Here is a 20,174-nt window from a genome sequence, read left to right on the forward strand (position 1 = left end):
TGATTCATTAGTTTCAGCACTGATAGATCAAGTTATCTCATTAAGAAAATAATAGTAGCTGATGCTGTTGGGTAACCATAGAAATTTGTAATTAAATCTAATGTTTTTTAAAAAAAGCTTACTGTTCCTCTTACTTTTACTTCAGACCAGACCTATTTGATTGGAATGCTGTTGCTTCTCAGCAGTCACCTGTACAACGATTAGACCATGCATTCAACATAGCCAGGCAACACCTGGGCATAGAAAAACTCCTTGATCCTGAAGGTTAGTAAAAATAATGTTATTTTCTCTAAGTGAAAAATAAGGGGTTTTTAATTAATTTTATTGTAAATTAGTTCTATTTCTTTGCACAAGTATTTTACATTTTGCAAGATAAATCATCAACTGAAGTGAAATCCTTTACTTATGTTTTAATGTCAACTTTGTGCTCTATTAAAATAGCAGAACAACTGCCTGTATATACATGCTCTAAAGCAATTTTTTTTCTATCTTTAGGGCCAGAGTTTTAATGTGCATGGACTGACTTAAAGTTATCTCAATAAGTAGCTGTTTTCTATTTCAAAAATTCAGTGTATCTGCAGCTTTTATATCTTCTGAAATGATAATGAGTTCAAATTACCTTTTAATATATATTAAAAATGTATATTCAAACTCTAGATACTCGTATCTTTAAAATATGACATACATCTTCTGCATCTTGAAATTTTATCACTATTGTTTAGTCTTATATGGAATAGACTTACCTATTTTACCTTAGCTATCTTTTGTATTTCCTTATGCAGTCACGCTCGATCATGTTTTTCACATGATCTTTTTAATTTTCTCAATTTTTTTATATTCTCTGCCCTACTTTCTGCATTGCTGAGAGCCTAATGAATTTTCCCTCAGAGAACATTTCTAAAACATTCTTTACTACAAGGTGATGCTGAAAAGCTGTTGTATTTCCTTTATATGTGTGCCATCTTTTTCCACATCATGATCTGGATGTTGTGTTTTTAATGCATTTTCCTATTGAGCCAATAAATGCAGTTTTCTATATGTGCTGTTCTCAGTGACTCGTAATTTTCTGATGGGAAGAACCAGAGTTTAACAAAATGTAAAAATTAGTCTAAAAAATAGTGTCATGTGTTCTAATGTTTCAGTGTAGTAGAGCATGTCTCAACATTGAACTAATAATCTTGTATCCTCCGGTATTTACCTAGGAGAAGTATACGAAATAATTGTCTGCTTATGCCTTAGCTGAACGTCATAAAACCCTCTGCTCTGTAACCTGATTACTTTGTAGTGTGAAAAACTGTTAAAGGAGATGGTTTAATTCAAGATGGTGATATTTTGTTCTGTGTAGAATTAAATGAGGAGCATCTCAAGCAGTGACCACAACTGGAGTAGCAAGTGATGTATGGCGTATTTGTAGGGGAACTGGGGGAAGAAATGCACAGTAGGACCAGTGCAGCATGGCTTGCTAGTGCACTTACATCTCTAGAATTGAGGTTTTGTGAACCAGTGGAGGAGGAATAGGCTTGCTAGGTGCTACAGCACAAGAGGCAGTTTGTAGTCTCTGCATGACATTGAAAGTTAAAACTGGCTTGCACAACTGTATGTATATAGACACAGTTTTTGCTATAATTGGTTGAACTTTCTTCTTGAAATAGGTTAGTAAGTTATTTTCTGTATGCAAAAGTCACTTTTGATTAGACATTTTATTCTGGTTTTGGCAAAGATACTTGCAGTTGTTTAGCCAACAACTGAAAAACTCTTAAATGTTGGTGGCTTTCCAAATGTCTTCTGCAATTATTTACTATTCATTGTTGTAAATCATGGTACTTGCCACCTACTTTTTTTTTTTCTTCTACAAATAAAAAGCTGCAAACTTTTCCAAAGGAAAAGTAAATTCTTTATCTATTTGAAAATGTATGCATTTGTGAAACTGTAACAATGTGATAAAAATAATTCCATTCCCAGACTTAAAGCAGAATTACTGGTGAGGAATCTTGCTCGAAGGTTCCAGCATACTGTTTCTGAATTTTTACTTTGTATACTTATCACCTCTCCTAATTAGATACTCAAATATCTTTTAAGAGCTTATTGAGTACCATCACTCTATTCTCTAGCTGTTAACTTAATAAAAATACAAAGTGCTACTATATTAGAAGAAGGGAGTATGCAATAAATGATGAAACATTGATTTAATGTAACTTAATATTTGTCCAAACAGCACATGTAATTTAAAAACTTGTATTTGTTGAGGAAATATTTGCTGTCTCAATAGTTAGAAAATATTATGTAGAAAAGAAGCCCCTTCTCAAAGTCCTAGTCTTCTGCATCCATGTGTGGTAATCAAAAAATAAATGGTTTGGGGTTTTTTGTTTGTGTTATGAAGTTACTGATGACTAGGGAGTCTTTCTTAGCAATTACATTTTGAAAAGTAAATATTTTTGTTTAGCCAAACATTGGTTTTCTAGGTTATATATGAAGTTTGTTTCCGAGGTTGCTGATATTTCAAGTCTGTCCCATGAGCAGCTTTTGAGATAGGGTTTCAGAATTTGATCTTCATTTCAATCACCAAGTGGTTAAGATATGGACAATGTTTATTTCCTGCAAAACCTGTGTCATGTAAGTAAAAAATTCAGTCTTCTGATTCATGCGGAGATTATGGTTCTTGCTATTTTCCTCACTTATATTGACTATTAAGAATGTTTTTTTTACATCAGCAATTTATCTTAAAGCAGGCACTTTTTTTCTTAGTTTTTAAGCAAGTGCTTGAAATGAGAAACTACCTTAGCCAATTGTATTTATACTGATGATGCATGCACCTTAAAGCAGAAGAAAATGCTAGGCATCTTCTGGAAAAGGCTTCTTCTGTGTCCTTGAATCTTCTTAAATTCTTAATCTATACATAAGTCCTAAAATAGTTTGACAAAATTGTCTTGTTCCTGTTTTGGTACATTGGCTTTGTATCTTGTCCGTGAAGCCTGATAATGTCTTACTAATTTCCTCTTAAAAACAGCAAGCTGTTATGTGTTTCTGCTTGCAGTTTCCTTTTAAACAAAATTAGCTAAGGATTGTGATCCATCAGATGTTATCTGATTTGATATAAATTCCCAGAATTTGACATGTATGCAGCACAGAATAAATTCTGCAGGGCTGCTCTGTAGTCGGAATATTCATAATACCGGGGGAAACAAAGCAAAGAAACTTGTCTGCAAGAGTATGTGATAGGAGCTTTATTCCAGCTTTTTTCCTTCCTGTTCCAACTGAAGAAGTGAGAAAGCTGGCCCTATTCCACAGCAAAAAAAAAATAAATACATGTTAGCCGTTGTGGTTTTTTGCTGTTTGTTTGTTTTCCCTGATGTTGTAAAGGTGTGTAGAAAGACACAGGGGACAGGTTTCCTTCCACTCTCCTGTCACGAGAAAGGAGTGGAAGATTCTGGACACAGGAGTAATCAAGTAAATATGCTGATTATACTGAACTAGGAGTAGCTGTAGCTGTGAACTCCCTTGAGGGTAGAGAGGCCTTACAGAGAGATCTGGAGACACTAAGAGAGTTGGACATTCACAAACTGTGTGAAATTTAACAAGATCAACTGCTGGATTCTGCACCTGGGATAGGGTAATCCTGGTTATATGTAAAAACTAGGGGACAAGAAGCTTGAGAGAAGCCCCATGAAAAGCAGTCTGGGGATTTGGGTTGATGGCAAGTTGAACCCGAGTCAACAGTGTACCCTGGCAGCCAAAAGGACTGTGTCCTGGGTTGCATCATGCACAGCATAGCTCTAGGGAAGTAATTGTCCCACCCTGCACTGCACTGCTGTGGCCCCATCTTAAGTACTATGTGCAGTTCTGGGCACCTCATTATGAGAAGAACATCAGATTATTAGTGTGTGTCCAGAGAAGGGTGACCAAAATGGTAAAAGGTCTAAAGAGCAAGACTGAAGAGGAGCAGGTGAAGTCACTTGTCTTTTTCAGCTTGGAGAAGAGAACACTGAAGGGTGACCTTATTGCAGTCTACAACTTTCTTAAGAGCGGCGGCAGAGGGAGAGGCTTGTATCTCCTCTCTCTGATGACCAGTAGTAGGACATAAGGAAATGGAGTGAAGCTGCCTCAGGGGAAGTTCAGAGTGGACATTAAGGAAATGTTCTTCACTGATAGGGTGGAACAGGCTCTCCGGGAAAGCAGTCACAGCACCAAGCCTGTCAGAGTTCAAGGAGAGTGTGGATGAAACTCTTGGTCATATGGTCTAGTTTTAAGTAGTCCTGTGAGGAACAAGGAGTTGGACTTGATGATTCTTATGGGTCCCCTCCAACTCAGGATATTCCATTATTATTTTTTGTTATTAAATCTTGCTGGTGAGTGAAACATAAACAGGTTTTTATGTTGCTACTGGTGTTCACTACTGTAATGTATGAAAGATAAGGTAGAAAGTGTTATTTATTTAGAAGAAAGCTGAGAAGGACCTAGTGATTAGAGGGCAGGATTCAAATGGAACAATGTGTTTGCAAATCAAACTTTTTAGGCCAAAGCGTGCTGACATAACTCACAACAACCTTTTATTGTAAGACATGTATGATTATGTATCTAACATGTTTTAAATCTTGATAATATTGTCTGTGATTCTTGAAAAGAAAATATAGTATTTTAATTTGATTGTTCAAAATTAGTATTTGCAAGTTTCCAGTCATGTCTCATTCAATTCAAAATGCCATGCAATAAACATTGCCAGAACTTGATAATTTTAATAGTGATTTTTATTCAGATTTGAATGGCAAACAGAACATGTGGAAATGTTCTACTACAGTAATGTGTGTGTTTATTTGTTTGCTGGTTTATTTAAGACCATTACTCTTGGTACAACTAAGGAAAATGTTCTACTATTTTTTCACAAATTTATGATGAATACTTTGGTATTCTGGATATAAATTTGAGTTGCTGACTTTTGAAAAGGTATTATTTGGTTGTTTTAAATGGAAGTAGGTTGTCAATCTCCAACTGCTCTCTTGAATCTACAGCATATTAGATATAACTAACTCTCTGAATGTTGTTCTTTCAAATACTATAAAATTGGTCTTTAGTTCCCTACATTCCTCACTTATTCTATGCTATTGTTAGATGTGGGGAATGAATAGTGATGGAGATACTTGCTGTCTTTGTTGGCATGGGTTTCACATTAGCTGATTTCAGCAGCAGACTTTAAATAAGTGAATCAACCAAACGACATTCGTAATTATAACTGATATATATATGAAAGTCTGAATAAACTTTAAATTTTTTATCTTTTAATCACATCTTATTACTAGTACCTGGGTTACATCTTTCAGTAATTAATTTATTCTTCTGGATTATTTCATCTGATTGGAGTTGTGGAGCAACATTATTCTAGTCTTCACATACAAACTTCAGAAAATATGGTAAGGGCTGCTGTGTTCCTTGTTGCGTGTCCTCTTTTTCATGGATGTTTTATTAAATATCTCCAAGCAAAGGAGAGGACAAGCAAAAAGCTACAAACGTGTTATGATCAGCAACACAAAGTAGTTATGTGTTATGGGCTGTACGCTGAGTTTTACTTTGTACTTTTGAGGTAAAATACACATACTATAGGATCTTTTGAGGAACAGTAGGGAACACTCTCTCAGAAACTGAACCTGTGAATACATCTGAGTTGTGTCCTCTTTCCCCTTACAATAACCAATGGTATTGTATGGTAGCAGCAGGAGATGAATTGTCTGTGTGCTCCCTTCTAGCCATAAGTGTCTGATTGTTGGTTTAATGAACTTGTCCCTGCTGTCATTTTTCTGTGTCTTGTGCTTGTTTGTGCTAGCCTGATACTAAATAGGCTGTGAACTTATATAATGGCATTTCTGCTGTGCTTTTTAGGTGAAGTAATTATCCAGTTTCTTCTACTTTGCTGTGTAGACTGATAAAAAGCTCATTTAATCCATCCCAGTCACATTTTCCATACTTTTCCTTAATTTGCACTGATGACATGAGTTTTTGGCACCATTATGAAGTGATAATGAGACTCACTTTTCCATTTGATAACTTTTTTGTTTGATCTTGACTTTGCATACATCTGTATTTCAACAGTAATGGGCTCTACCATACCTATAACACAGTGAGAAGGCAAAAAAGCTGTCAGCATTGTAGTTCATGAAGTTAACCCTGTCTTCACCCACTAGCTGTAAACAGTGGTAATACCATTTTTCGGTTAATTTTGTTGCCCTTCCTGATATGGCTCTTGTCAAGGGAGTATGAGAAGATACTTGTTTTGCCTCCTACAGTGTCAGTGTGAGGGATTTATTATTTTTTTTAAAGGTGGCAGGGAGACATATCACAAGAGCTGTTTGATATCGTGCTGCTGTGAATAGTCAAGAGAAGTGCTGGATCAAGCTTAGAAACAATTATTTCAGCTGCACAAAAACCCTTGTAAAGGTTAGAGATGAAATAAGGATTGTTTTCTTCAGACTCCTTCCGGTTCTTAAATTCTGAAGTTCTTTTGGTTAAATAAGAAAAAGGACTACAGGATTCACAATAATAAAGAAGTGAATCATTACAGAATGTTATTACTGGACTTTACCCATAAATATGTGGAAAGCTTTAGGTCTGGAGCTGCTTTTTAAACTAATGCCACTGCCTTCGTACCAGCAATAAACTTTCAGTTGGGAAACTGTCCGTGTGACTGGTGTCTGCTGCACAGCTATTTAGGAAAACAAATGCAGATCTGCAGGGGTCTTCAATCCTATTGCAAATTTAATGATTTATCAAGTTATTGCTGGATATTTTTTTTTTGTCATATCTTTAGTGACAACAGAAGATCTTGTTTGAGAACTGTCTTTGTTTATTTGCTGGTGTCAGTATTTGAACCTGTGTGTATGAGCTGAGTGATGCTTCTTTACCAAAAGGAACAATATAAAATGCAGGGTAAATATATACTCACATAAACTATTTAAGCCATTCTATCTAATTTGGGTTTCCTGAGCACTGTCACCTGCTGTATTGAGGTATTCTGCAGCTGGGCATTTTTAGTGTTTCTGTGGAATGTATGTTTAGTGGATGGCTTTGGTTCAGACACTGACTTCTAAAATTATGTCCTGTATCAAGCTAGTCAGTGAGCAGTTGTTAGCTTTTAGCAGTACTGTTCAAAACAAGAAAAAGATAAATCCCCAAAAATTAATTAAGAACTCTTAATCATGTTCCCTCTCCCTGCTGTTCTTATTTGAGTCTTAAAATTCTTCTTTTCTAAAAAATACTGGAAAAAATGTGTTGATTTAGTCTCTTCAAGTCTTGTTTATGTTCTGGTGTATGAATTCTGCTAATCTCCAAGCATTCTTTCTACTGGAACTACATATAGCAGAGGTGGATTTGCAGTAGCATCATTGTAGCATTGAAGTACAATAGGAGCACAACCCTTTGCTGCTTTACTGTTTGTCAGTACAAATTCCAGCTCTAAATGCTGGATGTGCCATCATGCCATGTCATGTCCTTTCTTTAGTTTGTAGCACAGCTCTGAAGTGCAGAGAAGTGAAGGGATATGGGAATACCTCTCACAGTAAGAGTTAAACTATATAATTTATTGGTTGTATAGTGCAGTAGGTAAACTTGTATCTGGATGAATTTGTAATGCAAATACATTTTTCAAGTGGTTCCTAGTTTGGTCTATATTCCTGTTGTAATACTTAACTGTACAGTTCCTTTTGAGAAATATTTGTGTGCTCCCCTCTTCCCTCACAAATAAACTGCATTTTTTATTTTCCTACTTTTTTTTTCTGATAAGATGAAAATTCTGCTTTCTTTGCTGCCTCAAGCAAAGAGGAAAAGTAAGCCAAAATAAAATAGCGAATTTGAATTTGTTAGCTTCCGTCTAAAACCACTTTCTCTTCCATATTTATGAACAGTTTTATTACTACCTCATTTACCTCTAAGCAGTTTAATTATTAAGAGACTACTCAATAATCAGTAACTTTTACAGGTTTTCATGGAAATAAATGACTTGAAGGGTGCTGTGTTAAGGGACTCAAGCACAAAACAGGCCCATCCTCTCATCAGCGGGAAAACATAAAATAAGGAAGAAGGAGTATTATTTAAGTAAATGCTTAAAATAGTCTGACAAGTTTCTGGTGGTGCATAGCAATGCATATATTGTTACTGGATATTTTGTCATATGATAATTTTAAGAGGTGAAAGCACTGTAGATGCTCAGTCACCATGAAGTCTATATTAGATTTTAAGTACATTTCATTTGAAGTAAGAACATTTATCTTTAGAACAGGCTTAAATCTAGTTATTGTAATTAATCAGTAGTTCTTCCAACTAAGAATAGGTCCAGATCAAAATATTCTACTCTGATTTTAGAATCCCTGTTCCTAGAATATTTTAAGAATCTGTACCTTCAGTACTGCAGTACATGTACAAATATATGTATTTTTTTTTCTGAAAATAAAGATGGTTCATCCAAGAGTTGTAGACTATGGGAGATGACACTTGGAGGTTAAAACTCTAAAAAAATCTAGAGGACTTTTGCTTAAAATTAATTTAAAAAACCTGTTTGGTACCTTCATGTGTTTCAGTTTTTGGATAACTGACAGAATTCTCTGTTTAGAAAACTCATGAACAATTTGGCATATGCCACTGCAAAGGTACCACTACCTGCCTGTCTGCTAATATTGATTTGAAATCTGCTAAAGAGATAACCTACCTTAAGAGAAAAAGTGTTTCAGGTATCTTGAGACTTCTGGATTTTAAATTTGGTCAGAAATGGAAAGATGATTAAGATACTTACTTGATAGGAATGAACAACATGAATTGGTTACATGTTTGATTAAAATCTCTGGATTTAAACTAGAATAGAAGAGGTCTTAATGATTTAGACTCACTTTGAGGCACTCTGTTCCCACTAACCCTCAAAATACAATAGCACGGTTTCAGCCACAGAAGGAAATATGAATGAAAGATTAACCACTTCCTAAAACCTCATAGTAGGTCACTGGCTAATCAACTTAGTCACTATTCTGAGACTTGAACAAGGAACAAAATATTTATGTACAGAAATAGACTACTTTGCTTAATGGTGAATACCCCATGAAGATAGTTCTTTTCAGATTTGTTTGGAAGTTCCAAGTGATTTGGTTTTGCTACTCCAGCTTAAAAAAAATAATTTAAAAGTAAAACAAAATAAAAGAAAAAGTGAGGCATAATTGTGATCATGCAGAAGCAACATCACTTGCTTTTATTTAAACTCATGGTAATATCCTGCTGTATCCTTTTAGACATACATACAAAGATGAACACAAAAAGAAGCCTTTTTTTCCACAGTTCCCATGAAACTGAAAGGAAAAAACCAGTCATTTTTGTCCAGTACCCCAGATTTTTCTCTTGTGCTTCATTTGTATACTTTTCTTTCTTGTCTGTGTGAAAGTTAGCAGCCAGTGTGTGGGGGATGTGCTAGACTGCATAAGGCAGAATCCAGGCTCTCTGTTCTCAAGTTCCAAGTTTGTACATTTAAGGCAGTAATACATTTCAAGAAATTACTTAAGATGGTGGACTAATCCTTGGTTGAATCCTGCTTCTTAATTCATTAATGATTTTAAGTTGTGGGAATTCTTGTTTTACTGATGAATTCTTGGTAGCTTTTCTTATGCTACTTTTAGTGATAAAGATTGTTTGGTAAGGGGACAAGAAAGGGTTGATGACAGGCTGTGGATTATTTTAATGAGAAATAAGATCTTAAAATTGCTAGGGAAGAAGACAGAAATGCTGACAATTGCTGAAACTAACTAAAGGAGAAAGAGGAATGTGCTCAAAACTTATTACCAAGAAAATCTGAAGAGCAACATCTTATTATTTTATATATATATATATATATTTATTTTTAACATCAAAACCATCTGTAGTGAAAATAGACTTCAACCTTGTTGTGGTTCAGGCCCAGCTGGAAGTGAAAAACCACGTGGCTGCTCACTCACCTGTCTCCCCTCTGTGGGATGGGGAGGAGGAAATCCAACTAGAAGCTTGTGTGTTTGAGATAAGACAGGGAGGGTTCACTCACCAATTATGGTTACAGGCTAAAATACAGAAATTATAACAGTTTTGTGAAATGGGGATAGGATTGACTGACTATGCAGGGTTATAATAATAACAACATCATCACTTAATATTAGGATTTGTACAGAACTTGCTCTTTTTGAAAGCAATAAAATAATTATCTCCAAAGTAATGAAAAAATGTGCTAGACCTGATAATTTTGATTATTCATTCCCTGTGGAAACATTTTCTAGTTTTAGTCAGGCAGTTACTGGAGACTTTGTGTCAGACAGGAAAATAAGTTCTGTGTGGGATGTGTGACACAAGCAATCATTTGATTTGGTTAATCTCATCCTGTGGTGAAAAAAGAAGCACCTATTTTCAATCAGTTCTTGCATTTTAAGATATTGAAACAAAAGTCTGTGGAAGGTAGGACTAGAGGAGAAACTTGCTTAGCTTTTCTCAGTCCTCTTCCAAATTTTTCCAACTTCACTGTTAAAAGAGAGAGAAGTCAGATTGTCATAATCTTCATAGACTATGGTGGGTTTATTAATTTTCTGGTGCTGCTCAGAATTATTTGCTTTGTGAACAAGGCAAAAGCTGTTTTGAGAATTACTGTAAAACTAGTATATTGTTGTGGATAACTTTCAGTGGCTTCTTTTAAACAATGTAGTTTTAAAGACCTTGGTTCAGTCAGAGAAGACACTGTTCAGATAAGGTTTATGGGAAGTTCTGGGGCATTTGAATGGCTAGCAGCAGTCACTGATGGGATGTTTGCTAAAAAGGAATGAATACATTAAAAAAAAATAAAGGAACAAGGCTTCAGGAGATCATACTTTCTCTGTTTTCCTTTTTTTTTTTTTTTCATTTCTATTTATTAGTTTTTAAACTGATGACTTCTTGAGCAGTGGCTTTCATGGTAGTTACTTTCTGGAAGTTAAGTGAAAAGAAACAATCCTAAATGAATAGCTTCTCTTGACAGAAAAAAAAAAACAAACAACAACATATAACATCTATTTTCTTTTCAGTAGATAACAGTAGTAACCATTTTATGAATACTATGAATACTGGATAATTTCAGTTATAGCTTTCAGCTGGAATTCAGCCAAGAGAGAGACATTCGTTGTTAGAGCGGTCATGAAATGACTTGCAAAGGTTTTTTGGAACTTGAGGTTTTTTGCTTCCTTATACCTTGCTGAAAATTCTCAGAATTATTTTCTCTTGTATGGTGTCTCACAGTAAGTAGGCTGTAGGTTGTCTTCTCATAGTTCTGATTGTTCTGCTTATCATACAGTTTACTGTAACATTACTTAGTGCAACACTATAGAGAGATAGTAAGAAAGGTGGTAGAGAATTAGTGCAGATGTTTATATTGCTAATGTGTATTAAACACTCAACAGTGAATAGTATTTTTTTAGATGTGACCTTTAGGGATTACTTTGCTAAACAGCCACATAAAAAAACTGGCCTGAAACAGGGAGAAACTACTTGAGCCTTAAACAAAGCAATTATCTGAATGTGTCTTAAAATAACGATGTTTAAAGTTATTGCTATGTGGAAAGTTGTCATTGTAATTAGAAGGATTTTTTCTGTGAAGTAAAGCATAGTGACTGAAATAGTTCCTGGTTTGTTTGCATGCAAATTACATTTTATTTAAGCAAAAAACTTACTAAACTTTTGGGAATGACTGAAGCATGTCAGAAAACTTAGACTGCCAATTTTAACTACTCAGATGTAAAAGGAATATTTTTCAGGACTTATATGCCCTTTGCAAAATAGGTTCTATGTGATAGGTAAAACTAAAATAGTTTTTATTGCTAACATAATTCTCATAAATGTTTGGCAGTTTCAGAAGTCACAGACAAAAAAATCTGAAGTTAAAAAAATACTTTGAAAAAAGAGTAGCTTCTCTTTAAGTTTCTGCTTGTATTTTAATTTACCTCATCTGAAATTTGTGATCTCAATTAACTTGAGTCAACCACAGAATCATTCCTAGGCAGTTAAACTGGACCTAACCAAATGTATAGAGTGCAGATATCAAGGTGTTGGTAGTTGAGGTAGCAAGGGGAAACTGCAGGAGTAGCTTCTGTGAGAGTAGACTTGGGGCTGCCATATGCTGCACACAGCTAATTCCCATCCACTCCATAACAGATCCATCATAGGGCACAGCTGAGTCCATCAGCCAAGTTGGTGGCACCTATGTGAAAACAATTAAGGGGTAGAAAACACTGAGCAGGGGGAAAGAACAGGACAGAGGAGGCAGCAAAAAGGCCGAAACTGTTCTATGGTACATCAGGTACAGCTCTGAAAGTACTGCAGCTTGGGGAAGATGGAGCATAGGAAAAGAGTGAGAAGGAAGAGAAGCAAGGAGAGGCAGAGAGAAACCACTAAACAGTGATCTTGACATGATGCAGTTTTTCTTGCTTCACTGAGGGGACTGAGTATGACTTGTGGCAATAACAAGCGACAAGTGTCTGAAATGAAGTGGAGACTAGGAAGTGAGGAAGGTAAGGTGAGGTGTTTGAACTGCAGTGAGACTGGAAGTGAAGGTGGGTCTGGCAAATGAGCAGGAAAGGTGTTTTTTCCTAAGTATTTAAATGTCATATTTTGTTTCCCAATACTTGACTCAGTATTTAAATATAGGTTTTGTTAATTGGCAATAAATTAACTGAAGTTGAATCTGTTTGCCCACAGTTGCAATGGATGAGTGTTCTCCCTGTCTTTATTTTGACTCATGAGTTTCCTCACTCTTGTTCTTCCTATTTTCACCCCTGTATTGTGGGGAGTGAGAAAGCTTCTGAATAGGGCTTGGCTGCTAGCCAGGGTCAAACTGCACTGAAAAGTATTAAAAGGAATTAAACATGAATGTAATCCACATAAAAACTGATGGTCTGTCCTTGACTCTTCCTTTTTTAAGGTTTTCTTTACCTCTAAAAGAGACAAGAATCATGTCTTCCCCTATCCCTGAGGGAAGTTGTCTTAGAAGTGTGATGGCTGCCAGTGCCTGGGTTATTTGTAATTGACAATGGCCTTTGAAGGGCAAGGAATATAAAAACACCATTGTTGCACCTGGGAGCAAAATCAGAAATACAGTTACACATCAATCTTGTGTGACTGGAAGTTGTTTTCTTGCAGCTTGCTTCCTCAATGCATGCAGAACCTACATGTCCAGTGTTGAATGAGATGTATTTAATTGAATTAAACTGAATATGATGAGGTAATGTTGCACACATACCCTTTGTTTACTTTTCTGATTGAGCTTCTGTAAAGTTTCTGTGGTCCCTGTCTGTACTACAAACAGCAATAGGTTGTCTCCAGGGAGATAACTGTCTTTTAGAAACATAAAATTAAGATTCATATAGATAAACTGATGTCTTAAAGTTAGGTATTTCTGAATGTGAAATGTGGTGAGGCGAAATGTGAAATGGGACAGGAGCAAACTTCCAGGAACATAGCATAGAAATTAGAGAAATCCTGCAAATTGGAGTTTGAGGACATGTAAAAGACTCCTCTGTAAGCTCAGATGGATTGCAGCTCTATGGACCTTATAGTAATTGCATATTCATTCCCTCAGTCCTGCAAATTATAATGTTCTATGAATGAAAAGGTTTTTGCATGTTTTCTTGAGGAAAAGGATTCAGCTGTGAAACTAAAACTAGAATTTAAGAGACTTTTCTAAGGAGAAATTTTATGTAGAAGAAACACATAGCCTTAGAATATTAATATGCATTGAATTCTACCCAGCAATTAATTATCATCATAGAAAATGCCTGGGATGGCATAGCAGAACATCACCATGCCTTTCCTAGCTTTTATTTTCTACCTCTAGCACTGTTTTTTGTCTGTAGATTATTCTATGAATATTTTTCACTGTGTGCGTAAGTTAATACCTTTCCTGTGCTTAGTATACAGCATTTTGACTTTTTTTTTTTCCCCGATAACTTAGTATGGCACTTGTCTTAAAACAGTGTCTAGAAATTAAGTGTTAAGAATGGAGAAAACGGAGGTTTTCCAAGTGTCTCATCTATTGTGTGTTCTTATGTGGTTGGCATTAGTTTTTTGGCATTACTACATGAAGAGTTAAAAATAAGTACCTGGCATATTTGACCTATGAAATTCAGATTGATCTCATATCTTTTGACCTTCAATGTTATATGAACTGTATATTTGTTTAGGTGAAGCACTTGTTGAACAATTGCTTTAGTTCAGTGAGCTGAGACAAGTATTTCTTCTTCATTAAGAATGCACAATTTAACTTTAGGCAATGTGAGTCTTACAAATAGTGCAAAGAATGCTGCCAGAGCTGTTTGCCTGAGTACCCTTTCATTATCGCTCTTTCTTGCCTGCTGTGTGGCCAGATGCAAAGAGGTACTGTTCTGCTTTTCAAATGTCTAGCTAAGAGGGTCCTACTTTGAAACCAGAGCAGTCTTGGACACTAAATGGGGTACATGTGTGGAAAAAAAAAAAAAAAGTGATTAAAAGTAAATTGGAAAGTGTGAAGCTTTTATTATTCTTTGACAGCAATTTTTTCCATTGAAAATTGGTAGATGAAACTTCCTGCAGCCTACATGCCCCCGCCTCCCAAAAAAAAAAAAAAAGTAATGCTGGGAGGCATCAATTCTGGTAAAATTGTAGATGGGTAATAAAGTACTCCTACTTATTCAAAAAACATGCTTAAATTGGAGCTTTAGGGAATTACCTGCAGAAGTTTCTGTTTTCTGATAACAGATCTTTCCTGAGTTGAGTTTATCCATGAAATTTATGCAGCAGATGAGAGTTGTTCTCTAAGGAGAATTCCTTTGGGAGTTCAGGTTAAAAGTATTGGCCACATTTCCGTTCTCTAGTTTGCTGTTACCACTTTAAGGAGTTACTGTATGATTCTGCAGTACAAAAGCAGCAAAAAGAAAGCCAAGGGAACTGTGGCTCCAGTGCTCAGTGAGGCAAGAGGCCTCATAGCGAAGGGTACAGGAAAGAATGAGACAGAATGCTACTTTGATGTCAGATTTCCTTGATGTGTTTTTTCCTCAAGTCTCTCTGACTTCATATAATTGTAGAATCATTGAATTGTATTCAAGTTGAGCTGTTAGTAAGTCTGCAGGAGTTGTTACCTGCATTAGAAATTAATGATGTGAGAGACCATGTAACTGAACATACAAAAGTTCTTGGGAGCAGGTGAAATGCTTCCAAGGCTGCTGAGGCTGCTCATAGATGCAACTGTGTGGTCACCCTCTACCATCTTGAAAAGGTCATGGCATTTGGGAAGAGTTCCCGATGACTTGATTCTAGCAAGACCTCCCATAGTATCCTTATAGCTAAATCAGCGATGTGGGTAGAAAACTGGCTAGACTACTGGTCTCAGAGGATTAGTCAGGGGTGGATGGGGGGCCTGATAGCATTTAATGTCTTCAGTAGTAACCTGGGTAATGGGAGGAAGTACACTGCAGCAAATCTGCAGATAATTCCTGGCTAAACCTGAGACAGGTCATCCTTGCAGCAATGAAGTCCAACTGCATGCTCTGCTGTACAGGTAACAATATAGCCAGCAGGTTGAGGGAAGTGATTCTTCACCTGTATCTGGCACTTGAGACCTGTTCTAGGATACTAGGTCCTGTTTGGGGTTCTCCAGTAGAACAAAAAAATAAACAATGTTGATACACTGAAACAAGACCAGTCAAGGACTTTGAAAATATCCAGGAGGTTTCAGAACATAGGATACAAGAAGAAGCTGAGTGACCTGGGTTTGTTTAGTCTTAAGCAGAGGAGGAGGCTCAGATGAGATGTCCTGAAGATATTAAAAAGTGGCCTCACAGTGACATCTGCCAGCACACTCAGCATTGCTGCTTTCAACTATATAATGAGAAAATGCTGGGAAGACTGAGTCTTCTCAGAGTCTCCTCACAGGCTGCAACAAGTTAGAATTTATCATTGCGTGTGCCACCTTCTGATACCTCGTATTCTGAGGTTACATATTGCATTTTGTGGTTCACTGGGTCACCCTTGAGTTCATTTAGTAATTCCTGGATAAATTATGTTTCCATCTCATGAGCTGTCATTCCTTTTTCAACTAGTTACACAACATTTTCTACATGTGCTTCATTTTGAGATGGTTCCTCTAATCTGATAATTCTCCAGGCACTGCCAGACTCTTTCAGCATGGGAAGCTCTGCACTAAATACTATTCAAGTAAGTCATTTAGATTCTTGGCAATTGCCTTTTGTCTTTGCATGCTACTGTTGTGCTGATCATTTCATTTCACCAAGTCTCTAGGAGGAATCCAGATCTGTATGTATTTGAGGGAAGATTTATTACTTGCTTTACTGTATTTTGCTAGTTTTTCCTTCTTGGTCAGTGTTCCTTGTATTTTTTACATTGAGCCTGTCAAAATGTGTTACTTTTCCTATTTTCTCCATTTGGACATGATTGCAGCTTTTTGAATGATGCTTTTCATAGTAATGGCTGTTCAGCCCTGATGGCTTGCCTTCATTCTTTCCCTTTGTCTCTTCTTTCCAAGATGTTCATTTACTGTATACTCCCTTTTGATTAAACTCTCATCTGCTTTTGAATTCTTCTCTTGAATCTCAATCTTGCAAGTGATAAATGGATGCTGTGCTGCCTGCATGATGGGAGTTATGATCTGGAAGCAGACATTTAAGTTCCTCTGTTTCTTTAGCAGTTGTCCTTTATAGTCCTGTCTATTGATTCTTCTACAGTAGTTTTTCTTTCTCTCTCAATGAAACGGTTCTGTTGCCTCTTCTGCTTCCTAGCCAAATGAGTGTCTGTGATTTTTTTTTCCTTTCACAAATTGTTTTTAAGCTGTTCCTTTTTTGTTATTTTTTTTCCAACGTGTTTTTGAAGAAGTCTAATAGTACTTGATCACCTGAAATACAGAAATGTTTGTTTCTCAAACTTTCTAAAGTAAATTATATAAGAACAATGGTAGATAGCTGATTTTCTGCGCCCTGTTCTCCCCTCTTCACTTGTCTTACTTTACGCAGTCTCCTTAGATACAGTTTTTTCTTTGTCCCTAAGCCTCCAAAACTGTAAATATTTTTTAACATATTATTTTAATTTTCTTTAAGGAGCAATTAACTTCTTTATCTCTTATGAAGAAGTATTGAGAAATACTTAGTATATTTCTTAGCCATTCTTTCTTTGCTCCTAGATGTTGTTATTCATCTATTATAACGAATGCAATCAATAGTATTATGCGTTAATGTGACGCCACTTTTCAATTTATACAAAGAATCCCTTCACCTAGAAATGGCACTATGCAGCACTAAACCTGAAGTGGAAAAAAAGTAGTATTTCATTTAATTCATTAAACCAAATGAATTTGAAAATAATTTGGAGTTTCTGATAAAATAATAAAGAGTTTTAATATGGCTCCACCATCCTTAAATTGACAGACTTTTATATAATCCTTCCAGTAGTGTGATATCTTTAGCCAGAACCATAAAATCCCCACTTTCTGAACTCTGCCACTTTTCAGAGGGTTTTTTGTGTGTTTGAAAGTCCTTTGACTAGGTCTCTATTTTGAATAGACAAATCCTTCCTTTGAAACTTTCCTGTTATTCCACTAAGGCCTGTGTTACAAGGTAGGCACTCCTCAGATCTGACTGGAATAAGCTCTAGAAAGATGTCTGACAGCAGTATTGAACAAAAATTGCATGCTTGCATCAAAGTGGTAAATATTGAGTGCTACATATTCTGTTGCCTGGAGTTTATAAGGTAATTGCTCTAAGTTAATGTAATAGAACTGAACAGGATATTGCTAGGATTAAAAAGAGCCCAGGCTCTCCTTTCTGGAGGATCTCTGCCTTATGCTGAGAGTTAAGAAATTCCCATGGATTCCTGTTTCATTAGTACAAGATCTCGTGCTGACACATGCTGATTAAGAATTGAATGGGGTGTGGAGGGGTGGAAATCCTCTATCATCCATTACAGTGTTACAAAACTGAGTGGCTCTTCCACTAGTAATTTCTAACAGCACTGAAGAGTTGAATACAACTCCAAGTGCCAGGGCACAATTTCAAATGCAAATAACCTCATTGTTACCTGGCATACACCCTGTAGAAAACACGGCCACCAGTTGATATCTATTCAATATGAAATAGATCAGACATAGTACCAGGCAGTGGAAGCTGATCAGAAGATCTTGATCCTGGCATGGCAGTCTTGTGTCAAGTGTCATATACAAACTGGGCAGGTGAAATTCCTCAGCTTGCAAGCATCATTCTTTCTGATCCAGCCTTTTCTCCAGATCAATTTTGACAAAAAATCCCTCCTAATTTTTACCAACCTCACTGAAAGAAACAAGTACTTTTCTGGCAGAGATGGAATGGAAGGAGTATTCTTACTTTGAATTCAAGAACGTGTTTTGTCAGGAAGACTCATTTCTTCTGTTGAGAATAAAGTTGAGTGGGGATTCACTGCTTTGGGAAATCCTTATGACTAGGCCCGAGTTTGAGGTTATACATTATGTCTGGAAAATTAAAGTTGCTTTCAAACCTCCAAATGAATGGTTTTAAACCATGAGAAAGAGGAAAACACTGGAATTTTTAAGAAAAGCTTAAATTTAATTATTATCAAAGAATGGTTTGAGTTGGAAAAGACCTTAAAGATCATCTAGTTCCAACCCACCTGTCATGAGCAGGGACACCTTCCACTAGACCAGGTTATAGAATTTAATTTTATAGTACATAATGCAATAATATTACCGTTATTGTTTCTTTCTCTTGTTGTAAAGAATTCTACTTTTCCTAAAGTAAATGCATAATGAACTGTGCTCTTATTGAGTGTTTAATCTTCAAAACACATTAAAAATATTAATTGATCCTCAGCAAAATCCCTTTGAGGACTGTACACATGCATTATCGTCCTTTCGCAGATGGTAAATGCAGTTAACGTTTCTCCAGTTGTGCTGAAGAAAACAACATTTGTTTCCAGAAACCCATCCAGTTCTGTGAATTTGTTTCTACAGGTAAAATCTATCATTACTGAGATAGCTGTGAAGTGGAAAAAAACATTCTGGATTTTATTAGGCAGTTATATCTTTATACCTCCAACTTTCTTTCAGATTTGCTTAATGTGCTGCTTTGAATTCAGGATGATTTATTTTAAACTTCAGAGGAGTTTAGCTTTGGTCATGGATGAGCTAGTTGCAATCCAATTGCTAGTTTTCTGAGCATTGTCTGTTGTTTAGCTGTATGAAATCAAACTCCTTGATTTAGTTTAATAGAACAGTAGAGTGGTGTTTAACCCAGTCAATCATCCTTTAAATTAAAGTTGTAGCTAAAAATTTCTTGTAATTAATATCAGAGGTTGGACAAATTTTAGCATTTAAAACTAAAACATTTTATATTAATTTTTTAAGTTTAAATTACTTAAAAATTGGCTTTGAGTGATGTATTTCTCATATTTGAAAGCTGTCAACTAATCTATAATCGATCTATTTGTTGTCTCATTTTTATATCACTTTGAGTCATGTTCTTAAGAATATTTCTTAAATGTGAACAGAAATTTCATTTGGAGATGGATTTACATTGTATCTGGTTCTGTGTACATATTAAATAGCAATGTGCTAATAGAGATTTATCTTACACTTTGTGATAATGACAAATAGGATAAACAGATTAAGGCGACAGAACATGGATCTATAGTTCTTCAGAAACTCTTTAAAGCTTTTTGGGACCTAGTCCTTTAATCTACTGAATGTCTTCCATTAGTGTTAATACAGCTAATAATAACTAGTACCTAAGTTAAGTTGCTGTGTACCTACTGGGGGAAGGCCTCTGATAACTACAGCTTTGTACATTATCTGAGGGTGCTCAGCATCTTTGAGAACCAAGTTGTTTTACATTCATTCTTCCAGTTTGAGTCCTTTAGCTTGATTTGAGTGGGATGTAATAGCTGCTTTATCTGAACTGCTGTTCATAGGTCATGTCAGATCAGGCTTATCTCATACAGTTCCTCTCCTGGTACTCAGCATGAGAAAAAGGGTGGAATCTGGCTCTGTTATCTCTGCTTAGATGTGCATTTGTGATGTATTGCTAGATCATGTTTCATTTCTGCTGCAGTGTGGGACATAAGTAAACAAAGCACTCTGTCAAATGTATCCTGTTCTCAATGGGCAGATGATAATTCAGCACTGTAAAAATATG

General features: G+C 35.9%; 1 protein-coding gene across 5 annotated transcripts in view; it reads left to right on the forward strand.

Annotated features, from left to right (window-relative positions):
* The window catches only part of DMD (dystrophin), a 1,087,789-nt gene that overhangs the window by 275,931 nt on the left and 791,684 nt on the right, over positions 1-20,174 (forward strand). For all 5 annotated transcript variants that reach the window (XM_051641663.1, XM_051641654.1, XM_051641680.1 and 2 more), the window contains exon 7: positions 146-264. In XM_051641663.1, the coding sequence (XP_051497623.1) occupies positions 146-264 (119 nt within the window). The remainder of the gene's footprint in view (positions 1-145; positions 265-20,174) is intronic.

The sequence above is a fragment of the Apus apus genome, chromosome 1 (genome assembly GCF_020740795.1).
Source record: "Apus apus isolate bApuApu2 chromosome 1, bApuApu2.pri.cur, whole genome shotgun sequence".
Classification (NCBI taxonomy): domain Eukaryota; kingdom Metazoa; phylum Chordata; class Aves; order Apodiformes; family Apodidae; genus Apus; species Apus apus.